The sequence below is a fragment of the Canis lupus genome, chromosome 21, assembly GCF_003254725.2.
Source record: "Canis lupus dingo isolate Sandy chromosome 21, ASM325472v2, whole genome shotgun sequence".
Lineage (NCBI taxonomy): Eukaryota > Metazoa > Chordata > Mammalia > Carnivora > Canidae > Canis > Canis lupus.
The window spans coordinates 33,557,457-33,581,210 of NC_064263.1; the positions used below are offsets into that span (position 1 = coordinate 33,557,457).

A 23,754-nucleotide genomic window follows, 5' to 3' on the forward strand; every position below is an offset into this window, starting at 1 on the left:
AACAGGATTACTGCAAACGTAATTAGTTAAGACGAGGTCACACTGGAGGGGGATGGACCCCTAATTTTATATGATTAATGTCTTTATAAAAAGGGAAAATTTGGGATCCCTGGGTGGCGCAGTGGTTTGGCGCCTGCCTTTGGCCCAGGGCACGGTCCTGGATATCCAGGATTGAATCCCACGTCAGGCTCCCGGTGCATGGAGCCTGCTTCTCCCTCTGCCTGTGTCTCTGCCTCTCTCTCTCTCACTGTGTGCCTATCATAAATAAATAAAAGTTAAAAAAAAAAAAAAAGGGAAAATTTGGAGACAGACACATAGGGAGAACATCAGATAAAAATGAAGGCACCTGAGTGATGCTTCTACAAGCTACGGAATGCCAAAGATGGCTAGTAAGCCACCAAGCAGCTAGGGGAGAGGCATGGAACAGATTCTGCCTCATGGCCCTCAGAAGGAATCAATCCTGACAACATCTTGATTTTGAACTTCTAGCCTCCAGAGAACTGTGAGACAATCATTGTTTAAGACAACCAGTTTGTGGCACTTTGTTATAGTAGCCCTAGCAAACTAATACAATGACCTTCAGGCCTGAAACACTAATTCAGAAGATGAGTGAAGAAGGTTGAAAGCTAGTAGGAAATCCTGCAGTTGCAGAATGTTCTAATGAGGCAGAAAAAAAAGTATCTAAAGAACCAGGGGATCCCTGGGTGGCTCAGCGGTTTAGTGCCTGCCTTCAGCCCAGGATGTGATTCTGGGGTCTCGAGATTGAGTCCCACATCGAGCTCCCTGCATGGAGCCTGCTTCTCTCTCTGCCTAGGTCTCTGCCTCTCTCGCTTTCTCTGTCTCTCATGAATAAATAAATAAAATCTTAAAAAAAAAAAAAAAAAAAAAAAAGAACCAGGATGACAGCCAGGAGATGGGCATAGTAATCTTGGTTTCTAAAAGGGGAAAAAGTGAATTTTGTAAAACAGAGCCTTCTTTTATGTTGATTCTGAACCAAATTCTATAATGGATTACTAATGGATAATTTATGATTACTTAGGAAAAAGCATTAATTCCTATAATGAGTCATGGTAAATTAACTATATAATCTTTTGTGATATAGTTAACAGTTGGAAAGAATGGAAAAAATTGAATTAAAAAGATTGGCAGAGGGCAGCCCGGGTGACTCAGTGGTTTAGTGTTACCTTCAGCCCAGGGAGTGATCCTGGAGCCCCAGGATTGAGTCCCATGTCAGGCTCCCTATGTGGAGCCTGCTTCTCCCTCTGCCTGTGTCTCTGCCTCTCTCTCTGTGTCTCTTATGAATAAATAAAATATAAATAAATAAATAAATAAATAAATAAATAAATAAATAAATAAAATCTTTTAAAAAAATGATTGGCAGAAATTTAGAAATATGGGCCAGGTGGATTTTAGAAGGAGTTTTAACTACTATATATTAACAGACAATTTCTTTCTTTAAGGAGGCTTCTATATTATTTTGATGAAGACTTCTGCTCTTAGTTCTGGTTTGCTCAATTTTTTAAACAACAAATTACATGACGGCAGAGAACTAATTGATGCATGACAAGAGGCTAATACACAGGAAGACAGTATCAGGATTCAAAGTCTAAAACAATAGTCCATATAAAAAAAGATGGAATTTTGTAGATACAGCACATGGTATATTTAGGTTCAAAAACCAATCCTCAAGGCTAGTCCTGTATGTGTATGTATATATATATATATATATATTTTTTTTTTTTTTAGTCCTGTATATTATTAAGAACAAGAGCACATAGGAAGATATTTCAAGTGTGGGTCAACCTAGTGATGTAGCTATCCTCATATCTAATGTAATCTTAGGCTGCATGAGTTCAACTCTATGGAGAGTTCACTAAGTGACAAAGATGGTGAGTAGAAGGCAACCATTTGAATTGGGGTATTTGGAGATAATGAAAATTCTAAGAGCGAAAAGATGGTATCAGCTTTAAATTCAAAGGATTGTGGTATAGGAGATCAAGATTTAGAATTTTCTAACTTAAGAAGGCTGAGCTAGGGGGGCCCATATGTAAAAGCCACAAAATGGCAGATTTTTAGATCAATATGAGAAAGAATTTTCTAACAAATAAAGAGCTCCTTACAAACGCAAGAGACTACTTTTAGGAAGAAATGAATTTCCCTTTACTGGTGATGTTCAAGTAGAACTGGGATCATTCACTTGGTACATTTCCAAGGGGATTCAGCATTGCATAGGAGTGAGAAGCCCAAGATTCTATGAATCCAGTATGAAGTAGGAGATTTTATAATCAAGATACTTGCTCTGGAATTTCCTCTGAAAAGTAAAAGAATCCCACATTATCTCCAGAGACCAATGTGGATCACCTCTGGAGCTAAAAGAGCAAATACAGAATTTCCTCTGAAAAGTAAAAGAATCTCACATAATCTCCAGAGACCACAGTGGATCACCTCTGGAGCTAAATGAGCAATACAGGCCTTTTTCTACTTCCTTATGCCAGGAGCTAGAGCCCAGAGGAAAAAGAGTAACCTGGATATCATTCTCTTTTGTTCCCTAACCCAGTATTTCAGAGAACAGGAGTAAAAATTACAGGCACAACTCTTTGAGGCTCAGATTACTTACTTCCCTCTAGCTGCTTAATGCGTCTGTGGTCAGCTTTTCTACCCTGCAAACCTGAAGCACTGTAGAGTTTTGCAGGGCTGGCCACTGATTGAGATATGTTTCCCTTACCTCCTGCTGCCGCTTCCAAACTCATCAATAGCTAAGATTTCAGCATTATTATACCTCTTGTTCCAGGAGGCTAAACTCATCTGTCACAATACCAGTAACAAATTAGATCATGTATTTAGAGAAGAGTGATTAAGAACAATTTGAACCATAATTAGTTGATTTAAAATAGCACTATCTAGAGTAAAGTTTTCTGATTTCAAGGTTGTATCAGTGCTCAGTTATAAAATCAATCTTACTAACCTCCTCGAGCAAAGCTATTGGATGGGTTTACATCCAAATGTCCTGGCACTACCTGCTTAAGCACAGTGGACATTCTTGAAGTCCTCCTTTCAGTCCCTGAAAGTCAGCCAAAAAGAAGAACAAAAACCAGGTCGTTCAGGTTAACATTACTCAAATGACAAAAAGTTATCTTCATGTGTAGCATGTCTAATTGCTGCCAAACATTGTACTTTTTAAGTACCCACAGCTTTAATAGAGATAACAAGGCACTGTTACTATTTCCTCAGAGATACACACATTTGCAAGATTATAGAGAGTTAGGTTTGGCAAGTGCAATCAGAGAATTTAATGATAAATGAAGCAAGGCATGCATGGTGTTACTTTACAAGAAAAGCCACTTTCTGCTTATGTTGAGCTAATTCAAATAGCTGATTAAGCCAAGGAGACCAACTTTTCAAGTCACATGCTCCTGTGTCTAACACATTAGGGTTACCTCTACATGAACCCTTTGGGGTTCCATCACATGATAACTGAAACAGAATATTAGTACAAGTCTTAATGGCTTCATCCAAATCTAGTGAAAACAAACTGTACTACAAATCACAAAAGGCTGCAGAAATTTCAGGCATTTCAAAATTATACATGATGATTTACTACATATGCATTTAATAGTTTGGTATTCAACTTATACATTCAACTTGTAATAATATGTTAAAGTCTATATAAAACAGATTCTAAGAAAAAAAGAGATGACTTTATGTTCTCCACTCCTATTACTCTTTTAAAAAGTAAATAACTGAATCCCTGCATTTGGTTACTGTTACTAGACATTAACAGTAATATGCTGATTTTTAAGTAAAAGGAGCTAAAGTTATAGCCCCACAGCATAAAGCTTTAAGGGGTCGTACTAAACGAACAGTATAAATAATTAAAGAGACCAATCCTGGAAATGAATCTGACCTTTCATAGCTGTCAAGAAGAAAAGTGTGATTAGTACTTACCTGGAGACAGAGCAAGTGCTGGCCTGACGGTAAGGGTATTACTGCCACTAAGTTTCTGGTGCACAGAAACTGCGTTCAGTAAGGCTTGCATGTATTTTTCTTGTTCTATGCTACTGGAGGATTCTAAAGAGGAGGTAGGAGCTATAAAAGAAAAAGTGAATAAAACAAACTGTCTCTGTTAATAAGAGTTATCTATCTACCTACCTATCTTATTCTTTCTGTATATAATCTTCAAGTTACCACACCCAAATATAGAAACTTGCCCCACTCAAAGCTGTAAATTATTAGATGGCTATCGTCTTATGATATTGGTTTCACCACACCTATTCTTGGTTGCCTCGTCATCCTCCCAGAAAGAGCCCAGGTCTGGAAAATCAGCACAGGGCTGTCGTTTGAAGCATAGGTGTAGCTTCTCATTATGTAAGCAATTCATAAGTGAAGAGTCACAAAAGGCAACATCTCCCTGATGATTTCCCTTAATTATCCTGTCCACGCTACTATCTGGGAGCAGAGGATGGAATGGGTTCCCTTGGCATCCCTGAATGAGCAGAGGTGAGAATTCCCCATGTCAAGTAGCTTTCTTCTAGTTCTGCCATACAGGTCTAACAGGGCACACAAACTTGTAGGGGTTTGTTGCAGAAGAGTAAAGGAAAATGAGGAGAAGGTAGCAATAGCTACTGCCAGATTCCCTGGTCCTTCTAAGAGAGGGACAGAGGGATGCACAGAGGGAAATAAATGTGAGAGCAATTCTAGGTTTGAGGTAGTCTGAAACTGGTTTGTACAGAGCAAAGAATCACTGAAATTGGCCCAGGCACTTTAAAGAGGCATCATTAGGGACTCGTTAGAAGGACAATAGGTGTCAACAAATTTTCTTAGATCTTGAATATAAAAAAATTAGCATAATTATACTTTACAAACATTAAGATGCCATTGTATTTTATAAATACAATAAAATTCTAAATTTTATTATAAATTCTAAAATGTCATCAATTATAAGATGCACCATTCTTTTATGTACTAAGACTTAAAAGGGATCCCTGGGTGGCGCAGCGGTTTAGCGCCTGCCTTTGGCCCAGGGTGTGATCCTGGAGACCCGGGATCGAATCCCACATCGGGCTCCTGGTGCATGGAGCCTGCTTCTCCCTCTGCCTATGTCTCTGCCTCTCTCTCTCTCTCTGTGTGACTATCATAAATAAATAAACATTTAAAAAAAAAAAAAAGAATTAAAAATTCTTCCTTTTAAAATGTGACAATTCTTTCAGATCACATCAATTTTAAGGTCACATTCCAATTTCAAAGATATTAAAATATAAGCATATGTGTGAGCTCAAAAAATATGAAATATTTTTATATTAGATTTAAAATATCAGAAACCAGTGGAATAAAATAATTTCAATTTTTTCCAATGAAAAGCTCAGTGATATGCTTATTAGTGTTCTTGAAATGATTCCCTCACTTTACCTAACTTACATATGCTCCATTCTATTATATTTACTATATGGCTTGGGAGGATTCCTCAGTTATCAAAAATAGTTCAAAGCCAATTGCCTTTAATTATACCAATGTTGAGACTCCAAGACAGGTGGGATAATAATGATGATGATGATGATGATGATGATGATGTGTGTGTGCTTTTAGTCAAGTGAATGGTTAAAGAGGCACTGGCCAATTTTTAACTTTCAGGAGAGAAATATATGAGAATAAAAAAGAGATATCAAAAGCACATTGTTTTACCTCTGAACCATAGAACTTACCTCGTTTCTAAACAGTTAAGAACATAGTCGTCCCTAAATTGGATCTGATATCTTGATGGTCTATTGTTTAATTTTATTGAGCATCTACTATAAGCTAGAAGTTATGGGAAAGGTCAGCAAAATATAGCTCCTGATTTCAAGACCTCAGAGATAGTGCTTAAAAATATCCTCAGAAAACAGGGCAGCAGCACTATCTGCTTTCTTAAGTTGGCCTTCCTCTAGTTTCCTAAAATATCCTTTCCTTGAGAGTCTTTAAGGCAGCTTTTTGGTCATTAGTTTGCTGACTTGTATGTGTGTGTGTGTGACTTGTAGGAATGAGATAAAATATCTCATGTTACATGGTACAGAGAATCCCTACTTGCCTCTGAAGCTGTTAAATATATTGGGATGTTTCCCAGAAGGAAAGAAAAAGGTTAGCATAATCTAGTTTCCATCTGTGGATACCTTGGCTTGCTGAAATAAAAATAGCCTAGAACCAAAAATTTTATTATGATAATTTCTATTAAAACCCATATATAGATAGGCATATTAAGCCAAGATGTCAAATTCAAGGTGTGGGCCCACACTGTCAAGTAGTACATGTTTTATTTTGCACAGTGGAAAGCCTGCATGTGAGAGAAGGCTCAATATAAGGGCATAAATGACATTCCCAGATATTACTTCCTTTATTTTTAGGAATTCTCTGAAGTGAAAGGATCATTAACTGTGCTGTAGAGAGATGCTTACCTGCCTGGGGGGAGTTCTGAGATTTGAAAAGACCAACCACTCCCTTGCCATGGAATCCTCCAGATCGGAGAAGCAGGGTACCGCTTCTTGAGTTCTTCCAACATACAACAGGCAGGCGATTGTGTCGATAGCAGCGTGCAACTCTTGGTAAACTACTGTCTTGTACAGCCTGAGGTACAACTAAAAGGCCAGGATAGCTTCAGGGATGTGGAAAGGAGAGAATGATTTGGGTGGCAGGGGGTGGGGGGAATAGGAGAACAGGAAAGAAATGGGGAGGGGGGACAGAGAATATGAGAACATGAATATCATCATAGTCTGTAATTTTCTAAGACTCAGAAACATACTGGTTGAGGGGGAAGACATATTTTTTAAACATGGAACTTACTTTCAACTCATTTCTTTAGGGATTGAGAAGAAATAACTGAGGTGGTGAGAGCAGCTAATAAATTCATTAATCTACAGCCTTTTTTGAAATAAGACCGCTTTAGCAATACTGTAGACTCCTATGGAATAACCTAAACTTAGAAAATAAAACTATGTGGAATTACTAAAAAGCCCTCTGTTAAACTGACGATTCCTTTGCCTTATATACTACTTTTTGTCAACTTGAATTAAACTCAAAATGGATGAAAGATCTAAATGTGAGACAAGATTCCATCAAAATCCTAGAGGAGAACACAGGCAGCACTCTTCTTGAACTTGGCCACAGTAACTTCTTGCAAGATACATCCATGAAGGCAAAAGAAACAAAAGTAAAAATGAACTATTGGGACTTCATCAAGATAAGAAGCTTTTGCACAGCAAAGGATACAGTCAACAAAACTAAAAGACAACCTACAGAAGGGGAGAAGATATTTGCAAATGACGTATCAGATAAAGGGCTAGTTTCCAAGATCTATAAAGAACTTCTTAAACTCAACACCAAAGAAACAAACAATCCAATCATGAAATGGGCAAAAGACATGAAGAGAAATCTCATAGAGGAAGACATAGACATGGCCAACATGCACATGAGAAAATGCTCCGCATCACTTGCCATCAGGGAAATACAAATCAAAACCACAATGAGATACCACCTCACACCAGCGAGAATGGGAAATTAACAAGGCAGGAAACCACAAATGTTGGCGAGGATGCGGAGAAAAGGGAACCCTCTTGCACTGTTGGTGGGAATGTGAACTGGTGCAGCCACTCTGGAAAACTGTGTGGAGGTTCCTCAAAGAGTTAAAAATAGACCTGCCTTATGACCCAGCAATTGCACTGTTGGGGATTTACCCCAAAGATACAGATGCAATGAAATGCCGGGACACCTGCACCCCGATGTTTCTAGCAGCAATGTCCACAATAGCCAAACTGTGGAAGGAGCCTCGGTGTCCATCGTAAGATGAATGGATAAAGAAGATGTGGTTTATGTATACAATGGAATATTACTCAGCCATTAGAAATGGCAAATACCCATCATTTGCTTCAATGTGGATGGAACTGGAGGGTATTATGCTGAGTGAAATAAGTCAATCAGAGAAGGACAAACATTATATGTTCTCATTGATTTGGGGAATATAAATAATAGTGAAAGGGAATAGAGGGGAAGGGAGAAGAAATGGGTAGGAAATATCAGAAAGGGAGACAGAACATAAAGACTCTTAACTCTGGGAAACGAACTAGGGTTGGTGGAAGGGGAGGGTGGGGTGGGGGTGAATGGGTGACGGGCACTGAGGGGGGCACTTGATGGGATGAGCACTGGGTGTTATTCTGTATGTTGGCAAATTGAACACCAATAAAAATAAATTTATTATTCAAAAAATAAAAATAAATAAATAAAGATTGTAGGATTACTGGATTAAAATAAACTTTATAAAGATGACAAGCCAAATTGTCAACTCATTAGTCTGCATTTTGAAATGACAACTGAGCATAGAATACACTCATAGCAGCCTGTCTGAGATAGTGAAAGAACTAAAAATCAAAACCAAATGATTTCTGGTATAAAACAGTATGCTCAAATGTTAAAATAAGTCTAAATATCTTATTAACACTACATGTTGATAATTTTTAAAACAAGATTAGCTCATAAAGTTACAGGATATGATGCTGGGAAAATACAAAATAGACAGGAATACTTTTTTTTTTTTGAATACTTTGTTTTTATAGATTAGGAAACACAAGAAGATAGGCAGGTTTCAGAGTCATTTCCTTTAGTTTATTTAGCAATATTATACTAAAGACATTTCATATTAGTAACCCCCCAACCTCTAGTTTTATATATTTGCATCTATGTTTGATCTTCTTTCTGACGAAGGCTCAATGCCTGGCATGGAACCCAAAGTAGGGCTTTAACTCATGACCCTGAGATCAAGACCTGAACTAAGATCGAGTTGGATGCTCAACTGACTGAGCCACCCAGATGACCCTGATAATCTTTTCTGTGGTAAAATATACCTAATATAACATTTAATTTGTTAACAATATTTAATTATACAAATCAGTGACATTAAGTACATTCACTATATTGTGCAACCATCACAACTACCCATTTCTAGAATTTCTTTTTTTTTTTTTTAAAGATTTTATTCATTTATTCATGAGAGACACAGAGAGAGAGAGAGAGGCAGAGACACAGGCAGAGGGAGAAGCAGGCTCCATGCAGGGAGCCTGATGTGGGACTCGATCCTGGGACTCCAGGATCATGCCCTGGGCCAAAGGGGCAGGTGCTAAACTGCTGAGCCACCCAGGGATCCCCCATTTCTAGAATTTCTAATCCCTTATCTTAATATAAGCCAATGCTGAGAGAAGGGGGAGAAAATGCAGTTTATGCTGCATTTTTCTATACTACAAATTGATGAAAAGAAGCAATTCCATTATTATGGCCCTCTATTTTTTTTAAGTTTTTAAATTCCAGTTACGTAAAATACAGTGAAATGTTGGTGTCAGGTGTACAAGATAGTGATTCAGTGCTTCCATACAGCACCTTGAACTCATCACAAGTGCACTCCTTAATCCCCATCACCTACCTATTTAAACCATGACCCCACCCACCTGTCTTCTGGTAACCATCAGTTTGTTCTCTGGAGTTAACAGTCTGTTTCTTGGTTTGTCTACTTTTTCCCTTTGCTCATTTGTTTTGTTTCTTAAATCTCACATATGAGTGAGATCATCTGGTATTTGTTTTTCTCTGAGTGATTTACTTCACTTAGTAAAATACTCTCCAGCTCCAACCATGTCATTGCAAATGGCAAGATTGCACTCTTTTTTATAGCTGAGTAATATTCCATTATATGTATATAATATATATATATATATATCTTCTTTATCTATTCATCAGTTGATGGACACCTGACCTATTTCTATGATTTGGCTATTGTGGACAATACTGTTACAAACATTGGGATATGTGTATCTCTTTGAATTAGTATTTTTGTATTCTTTGGCTAAGTACCTAATACTGGCTAAGTACCAAATACTGGATTGTGGAATAGCTCTATTTTTAACTTTTTGAGGAATCTCTATACTGTTTTCCAGAGTGGTTGCAGAAGTTTGCATTCCCACCAACAGGGTAAGAGAGTTCTCCTTTCTCCATATCCTTGGCAACATCTGTTATTTCTTGTTTTTGATTTTTGCCATTCTGACTGGTGTGAGGTGGTAACTCATTGTAGTTCTGATTTGCATTTCTTTGATGATAACTGATGTTGAGCACCTTTCACGTGTCTGTTGGACATCTGTATGTTTTTGGGAAATTGTCTATTCATGTCTTCTATAGGGCCCTCTATTTCTTTAAAAATTTTTTAATGATTTTATTTAGTTATTCATGAAAGACACAGAGAGAGAGAGAGGCAGAGACACAGGCAGAGTGAGGAGGAGCAGGCTCCCTGTGGGGAGCCTGATGCAGAATTTGATCCTGGGACCCTGGGATCACACCCTGAGCCAAAGGCAGATACTCAACCACTGAGCCACCCAGGTGTCCCCTATTTTTGGATTAAAAAAACATGGAATAAATAGAACTTATTCTTTTGCATATTTTACTCAACATTACGTTTGTGAGATCCATCCATGCTATTGAATATAGCTATAGTTTGTTTTCACTGCTGTACAGTATCCCACTATGTGGTTACACTATTTATCTATTGTTGATTTTGAATAGTTTCTAGTTTTTGACTATGTAAGAAAAATGTTGCCATGAACATTCCCATAGGTGTCTTTTGGGAATTCTGGCAGATAACAGGTTATATGTATGTTCAATAGATGTTTAGATGTTTAGTAGATACTGCTAGACAGCTTTCCAAAGTTGTTTAATCAATTTGCAGTCCCACCAGCAATAAATGAGAGATCCATTTGCTTGACATTTTTACTAGCACTTTTGTTGTTAGTCTTTTAAATTTTAGCCATTTTTGCAGGTATAAAGTAGTCTCATTGGGACTTCAATTTCTAAAAAAAAAAAAAAAAATTCCATTCATCTAAAGATTAATAGTTTGAGTATCTTTTCAATATTTATTGGCAAAAGGATATCTTTTTTGATGAAGTGACTGTTTAAGACTCCTGTCATTTTTTTATTGCCTTTTAATTATTTTAACGATGTTTTCTGATGTTATCTACAGAAGGTCTTAATTTATTAATCCCCTCCTTTTGGATAGTGCTTTTCCTTCCTCCAGAATTCTTTTTTTTTTTTTAATTTTTTTTTCTTTATTTATTTATGATAGTCACACAGAGAGAGAGAGGCAGAGACACAGGCAGAGGGAGAAGCAGGCTCCATGCACTGGGAGCCCGACGTGGGACTCGATCCCGGGTCTCCAGGATCGCGCCCTGGGCCAAAGGCAGGCCCAAACCGCTGCGCCACCCAGGGATCCCAGAATTCTTTTCTTACTTCAAGGTTATGAAGATATTCTCCTATCTTCTAGAAGCTTTATTGTCTTAACCTTTTACATGTAGATCTACAGACTAACGTGAATTGATTTTTGTGTGTGGTATAATGTACGTATAAAAATCAACTTTTTTCTTGTATAGATATCTAGTACCATTTACTGATAAAACATCTTTTATTGACTACTCTTAAGGGCTATCTTTATCCAAAATAAAGTGTCCATATATGTTAAGCTGTTTTATATTCCCAATGGTCTGTTTGACTATCCTTGTGTGAATCCCATACTATTTTAATTCTGTAGCTTTATAAAAAAGTCTAGGCATCCTATAGTATTATTCTATAAGACTATACTGACTATTCCTGACCTTTTGTATTTTTATGTAACTCTTAGAATCATCTTTTTATTTTCCATAAACATTTTGCTGGGATTTTGAATGGGACTACACCCAATCTACAGACCATTTTCTGGAAAAATTATAGTTTTCAAATATTGAGTAATTCTAATTCAAGAACATGAAATATCTATTTATTTATATATTTAATGATCCTCAGTATTATTTTGACTGTTCCATGTAGAAGTCTTGCACATTTTTCATTAGATTTATTCCTCAGAAATGCTTTTCAGAGTTACTCTAAATAGTATCAGTAGTACCAAAATAAAATCACTTAAAATTGCATTTTTAAATTATTTGCTTTTGGTACATATAATGGTAATTTTTGTATAATAATCTTGTACCAGTGGCCTAACTAAATTCATGTACTAACTTTAAAGGTATATTTGTAGATTCCTTCAGATTTTCTGTGTATATAATCAAGTCATCTGTGAGTAAGGATAGTTTTCTTTCTCTTCATCTTCATGTCTTTGTTTATTTTTCTAGTCTTTTGGCACTTTGTAGTGTCTCTAGTATAACACTGAGTAAAAGTGGTCATCCTTAATTTGTTCTGACCTTAGAGTAAAAGTTTTCAATATTTTCTCATAAAATAATTATTGCTGTAGGATTTTTTTAGACACTAAAGAGCTTATTTTGGGGCACCTGGGTGGCTCAGTGGTTGAGTCTACCTTTGGCTCAGGTGTGATCCTGGGGTCCTGGGATCGAGTCCTGGAATGGGCTCCCTGCAAGAAGCCTGCTTCTCTCTCTGCCTGTGTCTCTGCCTCTCTCTGTGTATCTCTCATGAATAAATAAATTTTTTTTTCTTTTTTTTTTAATTTATTTTTTTATTTTTTTTTTTATTGGTGTTCAATTTACTAACATACAGAATAACACCCAGTGCCCGTCACCCATTCACTCCCACCCCCCGCCCTCCTCCCCTTCTACCACCCCTAGTTCGTTTCCCAGAGTTAGCAGTCTTTACGTTCTGTCTCCCTTTCTGATAATTCCCACACATTTCTTCTCCCTTCCCTTATTTTCCCTTTCACTATTATTTAAATAAATTTTTTAAAAAAGAGCTTATTTCTAATTTGCTAAGAGTTGTATTAAAAACCATAAATGTACATTTGATAAAATACTTTTCTGTATATAATTAATTTATGTTTTTCTTTTTTTCTTGGAGTTAAAAAATATTATTAATTTGGAAATCTTAAAAAAAAAAAGGAAATATTTTAGCCCCATTTTCACAGTTTACTTGTTCTGGAAGTTCTAAGCTTGAGTTTGAGATCCTCCAGCGGCAAACATTCAAAGTTTGTGCACTAATTTCCATAGGAGGAGGGGGTAACGGTGGGCCTGAGGATCACATGCCCCTAAGGCTCCCTTGGCTTTCTGGCCTAGAGGAATCTCCTGTCTGGTTGTTCTGCTATGTACTGTCTCCAGGACCTTCCATCACTGCATGCCTTGGACCAGTTCACAACAGCTGTTTCTGCTTTGATTCACCTTCTGGAATGCAACATATTTTTCTTTCTAATTCTTTTAAGATGGTGAATTATGCTGACTGATTTTCAATTTAAAAAAAAATTTTTATTTATTTATGATAGTTACACACACAGAGAGAGAGAGGGAGAGGCAGAGACACAGGCAGAGGGAGAAGCAGGCTCCATGCACCAGGAGCCCGACATGGGATTCGATCCCGGGTCTCCAGGATCGCGCCCTGGGCCAAAGGCAGGCGCTAAACTGCTGCGCCACCCAGGGATCCCTGATTTTCAGTTTTTCAAGCCAGTTTTGTATTCCTGCAATAAATTCCACTTGGTCATAATGAACTGTCATTGTAATATTTTTAATTTTAATTTTTATAAGATTTTATTTATTTATTCACAAGAGACAGAGAGGTAGAGACATAGAAAGAGGGAGAATCAGGTTTCCCACTGGCAGCCAGATATGGGACTCAATCCCAGGACCCTAGGATCACGCCCTGAGTCGAAGGCAAAGACCCTTGACCACTGAGCCACCCAGGCTTCCCCACTGTGATTTTTTTCTTTAAAGGCAGTTTTGCAATGTTCTATCCTATTACTTTCAACCTTTTTGTATTCTTGATATATGATATCTCCTTTAAAAGCAGCATAAAGCTCTTAGAAAATTCTGGTAATATTTTTTCTTTTAATTGGAATATTTAGTCAATTTATAACAATTTTTACAATTACTGATATATTTGAATTTAAATTTACCATCTTACCATTTGCTTTCTATTTTCTCTGTTCCCTTTTCTCTCCTTCCTGCCTTCTTTTGGATTATTTTATTATTCCATTACTTTCCTACTGATATATTCTTTGAAGGATATATATCACTATAAACATTTTGTAAGTGTTCTAATAAGTGATCTATTTTATTTTCTTTCTGACAGATTGAAATGATAAATGAGGCCTATTTTTGCATTAGCAGGCATGATTTTTTATAGCAAGCTTCCTACACAGCAGGACAATACACCCTGATACCACTATTTACACTACCTACAAAGAGAATTTAGTTAGAAGGACAGAATATCCAGGAAAATTATTGAATACTGAACATAATCATAATCTTTCAGTACTTAATGCAAAATTTTTATTTGGCCCAAATCTCAAAACTGTATTTCCAACTTGTTTCTTAAGTTTCACATTGGTGTTTATTTATTATACATTTTTTTCCTAAAAATATTTTCAATTGTCTTTTTTTGGAAAATATTTTTGTTGGGTGTACAACCTACATTGATGATTATTTTCTCTCAGCCTATCGAAGATATGATTCCATTGCCTTCTCACTTATATTGTTGCTGTTGAAATGACATTCATCATTGATATTCCTGTTTTGGTGATTTGTCTCTTTTCTTTGCCTGCTTCTAAGATGTCCTCTTTTTCCTTAGATGGTCTGTGGGTTCACTTCAATAGCTCTAATGAGGATTTTTTTCCTTTGGATTCATTTTGGCTTCCTGGACCTGAGGATTTCCTCCCAGCAGTAAGTTCCTTAACATTGCCTTTTCCTCTATTATCTCCAATAGAAGCACTAATTACTTTATTTTTTTAAAAGATTTTACTTATTTATTTGACAGAGAGAGGGAGAGAGAGCATAAGCAGGGGGATAACAGGCAGAGGGACAGGGAGAAGCAGACTCCCTATTGAGCAGGGACCCTGACGCAGGGCCTGATCTCAAGACCCCAGGATCATGACCTCAGCCAAACGCAGATGGCTCAACTGACTGAGCCACCCAGGTGCCTCAGCACCAATTACTTTAAACTTCTCACTCAATCCATGTCTTTGGCTTTTTTCTTTCTTTAATTTTAATTGTAACATAGTTAAAATACAGTGTTGTTAGTTTCAGGTTACAATATAATGATTCAACAATTCTGTACATTGCACAGTGCTCATCAGGATAACTGTACTCTTTTTTTTTTTAAGAAAAGATTTTATTTATTTATTCATGAGAGAGAGAGAGGGAGAGGGAGAGAGAGAGAGAGAGAGAGAGAGGCAGAAACACAGGCAGAGGGAAGAGCAGGCTCCAAGCAGGGAGCCTGATGTGGGACTTGATCCCGGGTCTCCAGGATCAGGCCCTGGGCTGAAGGCGGCACTAAACCGCTGAACCACCCGGGCAGCCCTGTACTCTTTTTAAAAAAGTTTTTATTTAGGGATGCCTGCGTGGCTCAATTGGTGAGCATCTGCCTTTGGCTCAGGTCATGATCTCAGGGTCCTTGATCAAGCCCCGCATTGGGCTTCCTACTCAGTGGAGAGTCTGCTTCTCCCTTCCCTCTGCTGCTCCCCCTGCTTGTGTTTTCTCTCTCTGTCAAATAAATAATAAAATCTAGGGATCTCTGGGTGGCTCAGCAGTTAAGTGTCTGCCTTCTGCCCAGGGCATGATCCCGGAGTCCCGGGATCGACCCACATCAGGCTCCCTGCATGGAGCCTGCTTCTATCTCTGCTTATGTCTCTGCATCTCTCTCTCTGTGTCTCTCTTGAATAAATAAATAAAATCTTTAAAAAAATTTAAAAATCTAAAAAATAAAACAAATATTTTATTTATTTCAGAGAGAAGGCGGGGAGAGAGAGAGAGAGTGTGTGTGTGAGTGAGCAGGGGGAGGAAAAGTGGGAGAGGGAGAGGGAGAATCCCAAGTAGACTCTAAGCACAGAGTCCAACTCGGGGCTCAATCCCATGACCCTGAGATCATGAGCTGGAATCAAGAGTTGGGACACTCAACTGACTGAACTACCCAGGCGCCCCAAAATAGCTATTCTTAATCCCCACCGCCTATATCATTCATCCCTTTACCTATCTCCCCTCTGGTTATAATCTGTCCTTTATAGTTAAGAAACTGTTTTTTTGGTTTGTCTCTTTTTTTTCCCTTTTGTTCATTTGTTGTGTTTCTTAAATTCCACATATGAGTGAAATCATATGGTATTTGTCTTTCTCTGACTGACTTCTTTTGCTTAGCACTATACTCTCCAGATCCATCCATGTTATACTCTAGATCCATCTATGCTGTTGCAAGTGGCAAGATTTCATTCATTTTATGGCTGAGTAATATTCCATTGTGTGTATCTTCTTTATTCATTCATCAATTGGACTGCTTTCATAATTTGGTTAATGTAAATAATACTGCTATAAACATAGGGATGCATATATTCTTTTGAATTAGTGTTTTCATATTCTTTGGGTAAATACCCAGTTGTGTGACTAATGGATCTATAGGGTAGCTCTATTTTTAACTTTTTTTTTTTTTTAAGATTTTATTTATTTATTCATAAGAGACAGAGAGAGGCAGAGACACAGGCAGAGGGAGAAGCAGGCTCCATGCAGGGAGCCTGATGTGGGACTCAATCCCGGGACTCCAGGATCACGCCGTGGGCCGAAGGCAGGTGCTAAACCGCTGAGCCATCCAGGGATCCCTTATTTTTAACTTTTTGAGGAACCCCTCCATACTGTTTTCCAGAGTGGCTGCACCAGTTTGTATTCCCACCAACACTGTATGACAGTTCCTTTTTCTCCACAATCTCATCAACACCTGCTGTTTCTTGTGTTTTTGACTTTAGCCATTCTGACAGGGGTGAGGTGATATCTCATTGTGGTTTTGATTTGCATTTTCCTGATGATGAGTGATGTTGAGCATCTTTTCATGTGTCTGATGGACAAGTATTTGTAAATTTAAACTGTCATTTAAAATAAGATATCCATAGTTCTTCAGGATCAGAGAGGTTGAAACTAATAATAACATTAAGATAACTTTCTAAAATATATACAAGGCTTGCAATATACAAAGTACTTTCACAGTATTATTCTTCTCAGTCAAACTGGGAATTGATGAATGCAAAGGAAACAACTTACCTGGAGATCAAAATGATTAAACTTGTGGACGGCAGAAATGTAGTTAAAAAAAAAAAAAAAAAGCATGGAATAGGACTTAACTGACATAGGAAACAGTGAGAGATGACAATAGAAGAAAATACATTCATTTACATTCTCTAAGAAATATCTCTTGAAAATATTCTAATTAGCATAAGAAAATCCTGCCTACACTTAGGGCAACAAATTACAGCATGCAGCCCAAACAGTCCCCACCCATTCACTTATTTACTGTCTATGACTGCTTCTGTGGCAAAGTAGTGCAATGAGACCATATGGTCTGCAAAACTGAAAATGTGTACCATATGGCCCTTTAAAGAGAAAGTTTGTGGACACCTGCCCTACAAGCAGGCTTTCATCTCTACTATTTGTCTGGGCAAATCCTATTTTTATTTCAAGTTATCTTCAGGCATGGTAGAAAAGATGCAAATGGGGGTAGAAAAACAAGAAAAAAAATCATAAAGGGGACAAAAACTTTGACCTTTATCCTTTCGCTCTAACCTAGGCACTGTTCACTGATACAATTATACTTCTGAGAATGCCAAGGAGATGCTTGCTCATGCTGCTAAAAAGTGTCCCTTAAACACACATATCCCTGGAGATCTTGCTCCTAATTTTTTGATATTTTTCTCTCTCTGGGCTATGGGGACAAACAGCCTATTCAGACAAAATGGGAGAAAAGAAAGTGTTTTTTTGGGGCCCACTAAGAGACTTACCTCCGGCAGAGTGAATACATCCTATTGGAGGCAGTGATTCGAAAATACTCTGGTTTTGAGCGAGAAGAGCTGCCACTTATGGTTCCCAGACCTAAACGCTGATAGTCTCTGAAACAAGCTTTTTCCACTAACTGTTCCATTGTAGACTTCTCTGAGGCCTTCAGAGTGGTACTTGTAGGGAGTTCACTATCATCTGAAACTGTGAAGGCAGAAACAGATTTTGAAAAAATGATATAGCTTAGAAGATTAGAAGCTTCCTTTTGTAGAGGATTCTTAAACCAAGAGAGGTTTATATTAGGGCTCCAGGCACTTTGTGTATCACAAATTAAGTCCTGCTAATTCTTTGAAGAATCATTATGTTCAAACATATATTAAAACAGTAATGGACAGTCAGGAAAGAAAATTCAGGAGCTCAAAATGTCAGGGAAATTAACTCAAAATGCCAGAGAAGGGGTATGTCTGGCTGGTGCAGTGGGAAGAGCATGTGACTCCTGATCTCGGGGTTGTGAGTTTGAGTCCCACATTGGATGTAGACACTACTTAAATAAAAAAATTAACAAAGTTTAAAAAAAAATGCCAGGGAAATTAACTCAAAATTTCTAAAAATAGTAAAATTTTGAATTCATTAGCCACATTTTTCTGTTTTAATCAGGCTTGCTTTTTTTTTTTTTTTAAAGATTTTATTTATTCAGAGAGAGAGAGAGAGAGAGAGAGGCAGAGCCACAGGCAGAGGGAGAAGCAGGCTCCATGCAGGGAGCCCGATGTGGGACTCGATTCCGGGTCTCTAGGATCACACCCTGGGCTGCAGGCAGCGCTAAACCACTGCGCTACTGGGGCTGCCCTCAGGCTTGCTTATTAATGCCAAAGTATAGTGATTTCTATTTAGAACTCTATAAAATAAACATTTAAATCTTATCAGAGGCTAACCCATCAGTAAAATTTATCTTTAGTATGATCACTACACAAACTTCATTACCCAAGTTTCATTTAACTTTTCAGAACATATTCATTCATTCATTCATTCATTCATTCATTCGAGACACAAAGAGAGAAGCAGAGACATAGGCAGAGGGACAGGCAGGCTCCCTCCAGTGAGCCTGATGCAGGGCTCAATCCCAGAACACTGGGATCATGCCCTCAGCCAAAAGCTGATACTCAACCACTGAGCCACCCAGGTGTCCCAGAACACAGACTTTTATTAGAAATTTCTAGATTAAGGAGAAGTCCACTTGTGGGAATAGACCTTTCTTAGAGAGGTATCAAGAGGTTATACTTTTTTTTGGAAAATATTTTTGTCAGAGGATGTGGTATACATGGGAAACTCCCTCATAATTTTGCAATCACAGGTTGCAGAATCGCTTAAGATTTTAGATGTGGAGGGATTTACCCAATAATCAAGCATTTTAGGGAGGATTTAAGAAAAACCCCCAACATTCCTAATTGGTACTGCATGTTCTAACAACAAAAAAAAAATTTCCATGCTAAAAACTGTCCTAATTTACTTTCTTACTTATTTCTACAGTGAGAGAAGTCACATTATGGTTTCAGAATTTTTGGATATATATTCAAAGTTCTAATGTCAAAGGGAATGATATGGCTCTCTTGCATTTAAAGAAAAAAAAAATCCTAACAGCTTATCCCTACAAATACAAGACTTTGTGTTTTAATTTATTTTTTAAAATTTTAATTCAATTTGCCAACATAAGACTTTGTGTTTTAGTTTGTGAACTTCACAATGCAAATATATTATCAGGTATCGGTTTTGTGTTGGCTTTTTATTTTCAGAGGAGCAAAAAGCATCATATAATTGGTCTTTTGGTGGAATAAATATCATAGAATAATAGTTTTTCTTCTGTGTAATCATAAAAACTTCAAATTAGAAGAATCAATACTGATGGCTAATTTTTTTACGGCTTTCCATGTGACTGTAAGGAGGCCAGGGTTCCAACAAATGGGTCACTCCAGTAATGCAATGGTGGGTCTTTTCATCGCTCTCAGAGTATGTAGATACACACACTGAAATGGGGACTTTTGACCAGTGATCTCTCTAAACATGAAGTTTCTTTCTTCAAAATGTCTTTATTGTTATTAGTAGAAGTAATAGTGGTATAGTCACAGGTGATTGGCTCTAAGATCCTGAAAAGAGAAAGGGTGGAAAGACATCCTGCCTCCTATTAGAGATCAGATTCTCCCTAGTGTTAGTTTTATAAACATACTCCACAGTGGGTTAAGGAACAGAAAACAGTCAATAAGACGTTTTGCAATTGGTTTCCTAACTCTGTTTTCCCAACTGAGAGGTACCTCAGCTTCTCAGATTCTGTCCTTTTAAATATTTACAAGGCTTTTTTTTTCTTACCATCTAAGAATCTCTTCATCTTTGGTCCTTCATTTTGATTAAGTGTACCCACAGTGTTCTTATCTCAAACCCAAATCTTTAATTTTGAATATCCAATGTCCTTGTTTTCTTATTCTTATTGCATAATAATAAGGTACAGGGGATTACTTTATATCTAAATTTCCCATGCACTGGGGTTTCTTTCTTTCTCCCTTTGATGAGACCCATGTAACAATGGCCAACCAGGTCTGTGGATTTAGTAAAAGAGAAGTATAATTTAGCAAAATCTTATCTGAACAATGGAATATTGAGAAAATAACTGAAAAGCTGGTAAGTGCCTCCAATCTTCTTATGAGATCTAGTTCTTGTAAGTCAAAGTTTAAGGGCAACTACATCTGAGTCTCTTATTCTTACTCACATAAGAAAGAATAAAACTGATTCATAAAGGAGAAAGGAGTTCTCACATACCTGATATGTCATCTTCTTCATTCCATCCAGGACGATTCACTCTCTCTTCCACAATTGTCCCTGTCCTCCTCTTCAATAAATATTGCCGCCCAATTGTCATTTTCCCTGCCCTTTTGGCACCTTTCACAATTGTTTTTGAGAAGGTGCTATAAGTCATAAAATCAAAGAGACAATCAATTTAATATGAGGACACCATTTACATTTTTTGATACCTACATAGCTCAACTCGTTTCTTCTCCATACCTACAGCTACTACTAGGATTGTCCAGACCTTTAGTAAGCCTTTCTTTCTTTAGATAATTTTTTATATGGCAATAGACTAATTTCCTATAAAATGTTGTTGTCATCATTACAGTTGTAGGCAAGAACGTAGAGTGGCACACAAGCCACTTAGCTCAAATCTAAACTCAGTTTGGCTTTTTGGTCAAACACGCACCTAACACACTCTGGTTATCTATGCCACTGCCTCCACCAGTTCCCACAAACTATGCTGGCAGAAGACTTACCGCATCGAAGCCAATCTGCCCCCTTCTCTATTAATTCAAACTCTTTTTACTAACTCATAGGCTTTCCATTGAGATCATAGGACAGTTATAGTTAGGCACCATGTTTAAGTGTGTATGTGTGGTGTCCTTTCTTCTGACACTGTAAACCTTTACATAGCCAAGAAAATTCTAAGGTGTTTTAAATCTTAAAATTGCTATATCTCTTTTGCAGCTGGATAGATTAAGCTTGATACAAAAAGGTTGATTTTATATGTGTGTGTGTGTATGTATGTTGGTATTTCTTCCCATAGTCCATAGATTCTAAACATAAAACACCATACAAAGCTTTGTATCTTCCACAGAGAGTTGGAATAATAGATGTAACAGGCTCCTCTGTGACTCCACAAAGCTATGACAAGATACTTAGCTCACTGCTGTAAATACCTAGGAAGCTGCTCATGTCTTAGTGTATCATTTCTGGATCTGCACGGTCCCTTTCACTTACCAGGTAACAGTGATACAGGTGGTCAGCTCTGTAATTTAGTAATCACACACTGTCTGGAACCTCAACTCTTCTATAATCTCCGGCCTACCCCACTTTTAGGCAAAGGAAAGGGCTTTTCTCCAACATCTGCAGAGTACTCCCTAATAGGTAATTTGTACTGGCAGATGCCCAAATTCTAAGTGATTAATGATGAGTGAACTGAACTTTTGGCCCCTATATTTTATCACTAATTGAAGATAAATTTTAAGCAATTGTTATTTTGTAATAACCAAGATATAAAAGTTTCAACATAAATTACTAAAAATTTTCATCAGAAAATAAGGGGTCCTACAAAGAAATATAACAACTAAATGCAATGCCTTATCCCGGACTGGATCCTGTACTAGGCAGAAAAAAAAAGTACCTATAAATGATCATCAGCAAAATTTGAATAAGGACTCTGAGTTAGATAAAAATTTTATACCAATTAAATTTCCTGGTTATAAACCATGGTTTCTTCTTAGAAAATATATATTGATACATCTGAGGATAAAGGGGCACTATGTATATAACTCAAATGGTTTAGAAAAAATATATATGAGAGAATGATAAAGAAAATGGAGCAAAACATAAATAATTGGTGAATCTGGGTAAATGGTATACAGGAATTCTTTGTGTTATGTTGTAACTTTTTTGTAAATTTGAAATTGTACCAAAACAAAAAGTTACAGAAAAAGAAAAAATAAAGGGTACCATCTCTAGGTCAAGGCAAAACTGTCTGCTAAGCCTGGATATCAAAGAAAACTTTGAAGGGCTTGCTCAAAGGCAGTTAGCAAGGGATCAATATGGGACAAAGGGGGGAAAGAATTTCACATCTAAGAACAGATCATGAGTAATGGACATATTGGTTAAAACCTCTTGTAGCATTTATTTTTTGAAGCCTGTGCCATATATCAGTGCTGCTGTTGCATAACTTTCTGAGTTTGGTCCAACAGGCTTGACAGAATGGCAGACAAAAAGAACATTCATGTATGCAATGACACGAAGGATGGGTCACTTCCCCTGACCAGGAGCTATGAAAAGGCTGACATGAAGAAATCTGTCTTCTTACCGGAAGGAGGTGTTCTTTTCCTTCTGTTTGGGTAAAATTATTTGTGGGGTAGTCTGTCCAGCAGCAAAAGCAAAGGTGGTGAAAATGGACTGAGGATAACGGAACTTCATTAGCTGCTTCTTAAAGATCTCTACTACTTCTGGACTCACTTCTTCATCAAATGCTACTTTAATCAACTAGAAACAAAAGAGAAAAATACATCAGAAGGATTAAGGATTTCCAGATAACTTATCCCCAAGTGACTGAAGGAACAGAAAATAATATTAAATGGCAGAAGTCCAGAGGTTGAGGGGACCTTAGATATAGTGTAATATAATTTTTTTATTAAAAAAAAAAGGCCCAGAAAGGCTCATTTGTTATAGATGGTTTTCTGGCAAGGAAAATCATGTATCTTAGAGCTGAGTTTCTTTAAGACTTTCTTTAAGACTATCTGTTCTATGATGGGATTGAGAAATTAACTTACAGTGGCTGAAGTAGGAAACATGTCCTCCTTTTTTTCAACTATTGGTTCTAGGTGAGGATTTGGCCTAAGGAAGCCTTTTCTTACCCAGAGATACAATATACCTAGTAAGAAAAAGTGTTTGACTAGAATCCTAACCAATATAGTCAGGTCATATTCCAGTTTAGAGTCCTTTGGCAGGTGGAACAGAAATCCCAAGGATGTGCCTGCTCCCAGGTGATGGGAGAATGTCTGGAGCTTAGAGATCATAATTCACACAATGAGTACAGGGAGGTCCTAGCTTCCTGGCTGGAAGGAATGTGGTTAAGAACTGGCACCCTCAGAAATCTGCAAAGTCAGAGACAAGGCATAAAAATAGGAAGAGCAAAGTATCACCTACTGAGAACTGTAAAAAGGAAAAACTAAGAAAAGATCACTCTTCCAGTGTCTTTTGTACCAGTGTTTTGTATCAGTAATTCCACAAGTTCTGACACATTCAAAGCCCCCTAGAAAAACCTCTGCCTAATTAGAGGTTTATTTAGTTAGTACCAATAGTACTTTAGCCCTGACTATAATTCTAAGACTTTTATCTCTTCCACAAGAAGGGCGATAGGGCATTTCCTTCTGAAACAGGTGCCAAGAGAATTGCTTTCTATTTAAAGCCTTTATTAAACACAAAGATAAGACTTGGCACAGAA

The 23,754-nt window shown here is 37.3% G+C and overlaps 1 protein-coding gene and 1 long non-coding RNA gene across 4 annotated transcripts in view; one reads left to right on the plus strand and one right to left on the minus strand.

The window, feature by feature from the left end:
* The window catches only part of SBF2 (SET binding factor 2), a 454,884-nt gene that overhangs the window by 41,030 nt on the left and 390,100 nt on the right, over positions 1-23,754 (minus strand). For 2 of the 3 annotated variants that reach the window (XM_025459456.3, XM_049098688.1), the window contains exons 24-29: positions 22,618-22,793; positions 20,538-20,683; positions 17,735-17,933; positions 6,426-6,622; positions 3,946-4,086; positions 2,966-3,061 (exon numbers count right to left, since the gene is read on the minus strand). In XM_025459456.3, the coding sequence (XP_025315241.1) occupies positions 2,966-3,061; positions 3,946-4,086; positions 6,426-6,622; positions 17,735-17,933; positions 20,538-20,683; positions 22,618-22,793 (955 nt within the window). The remainder of the gene's footprint in view (positions 1-2,965; positions 3,062-3,945; positions 4,087-6,425; positions 6,623-17,734; positions 17,934-20,537; positions 20,684-22,617; positions 22,794-23,754) is intronic. The other variant, XM_025459459.3, reaches the window with a different exon arrangement.
* Positions 21,424-22,964, plus strand: LOC125753222 (uncharacterized). The gene is made up of 2 exons (XR_007404458.1): positions 21,424-21,530; positions 22,502-22,964. It is a non-coding gene; the product is annotated as an uncharacterized LOC125753222 (long non-coding RNA).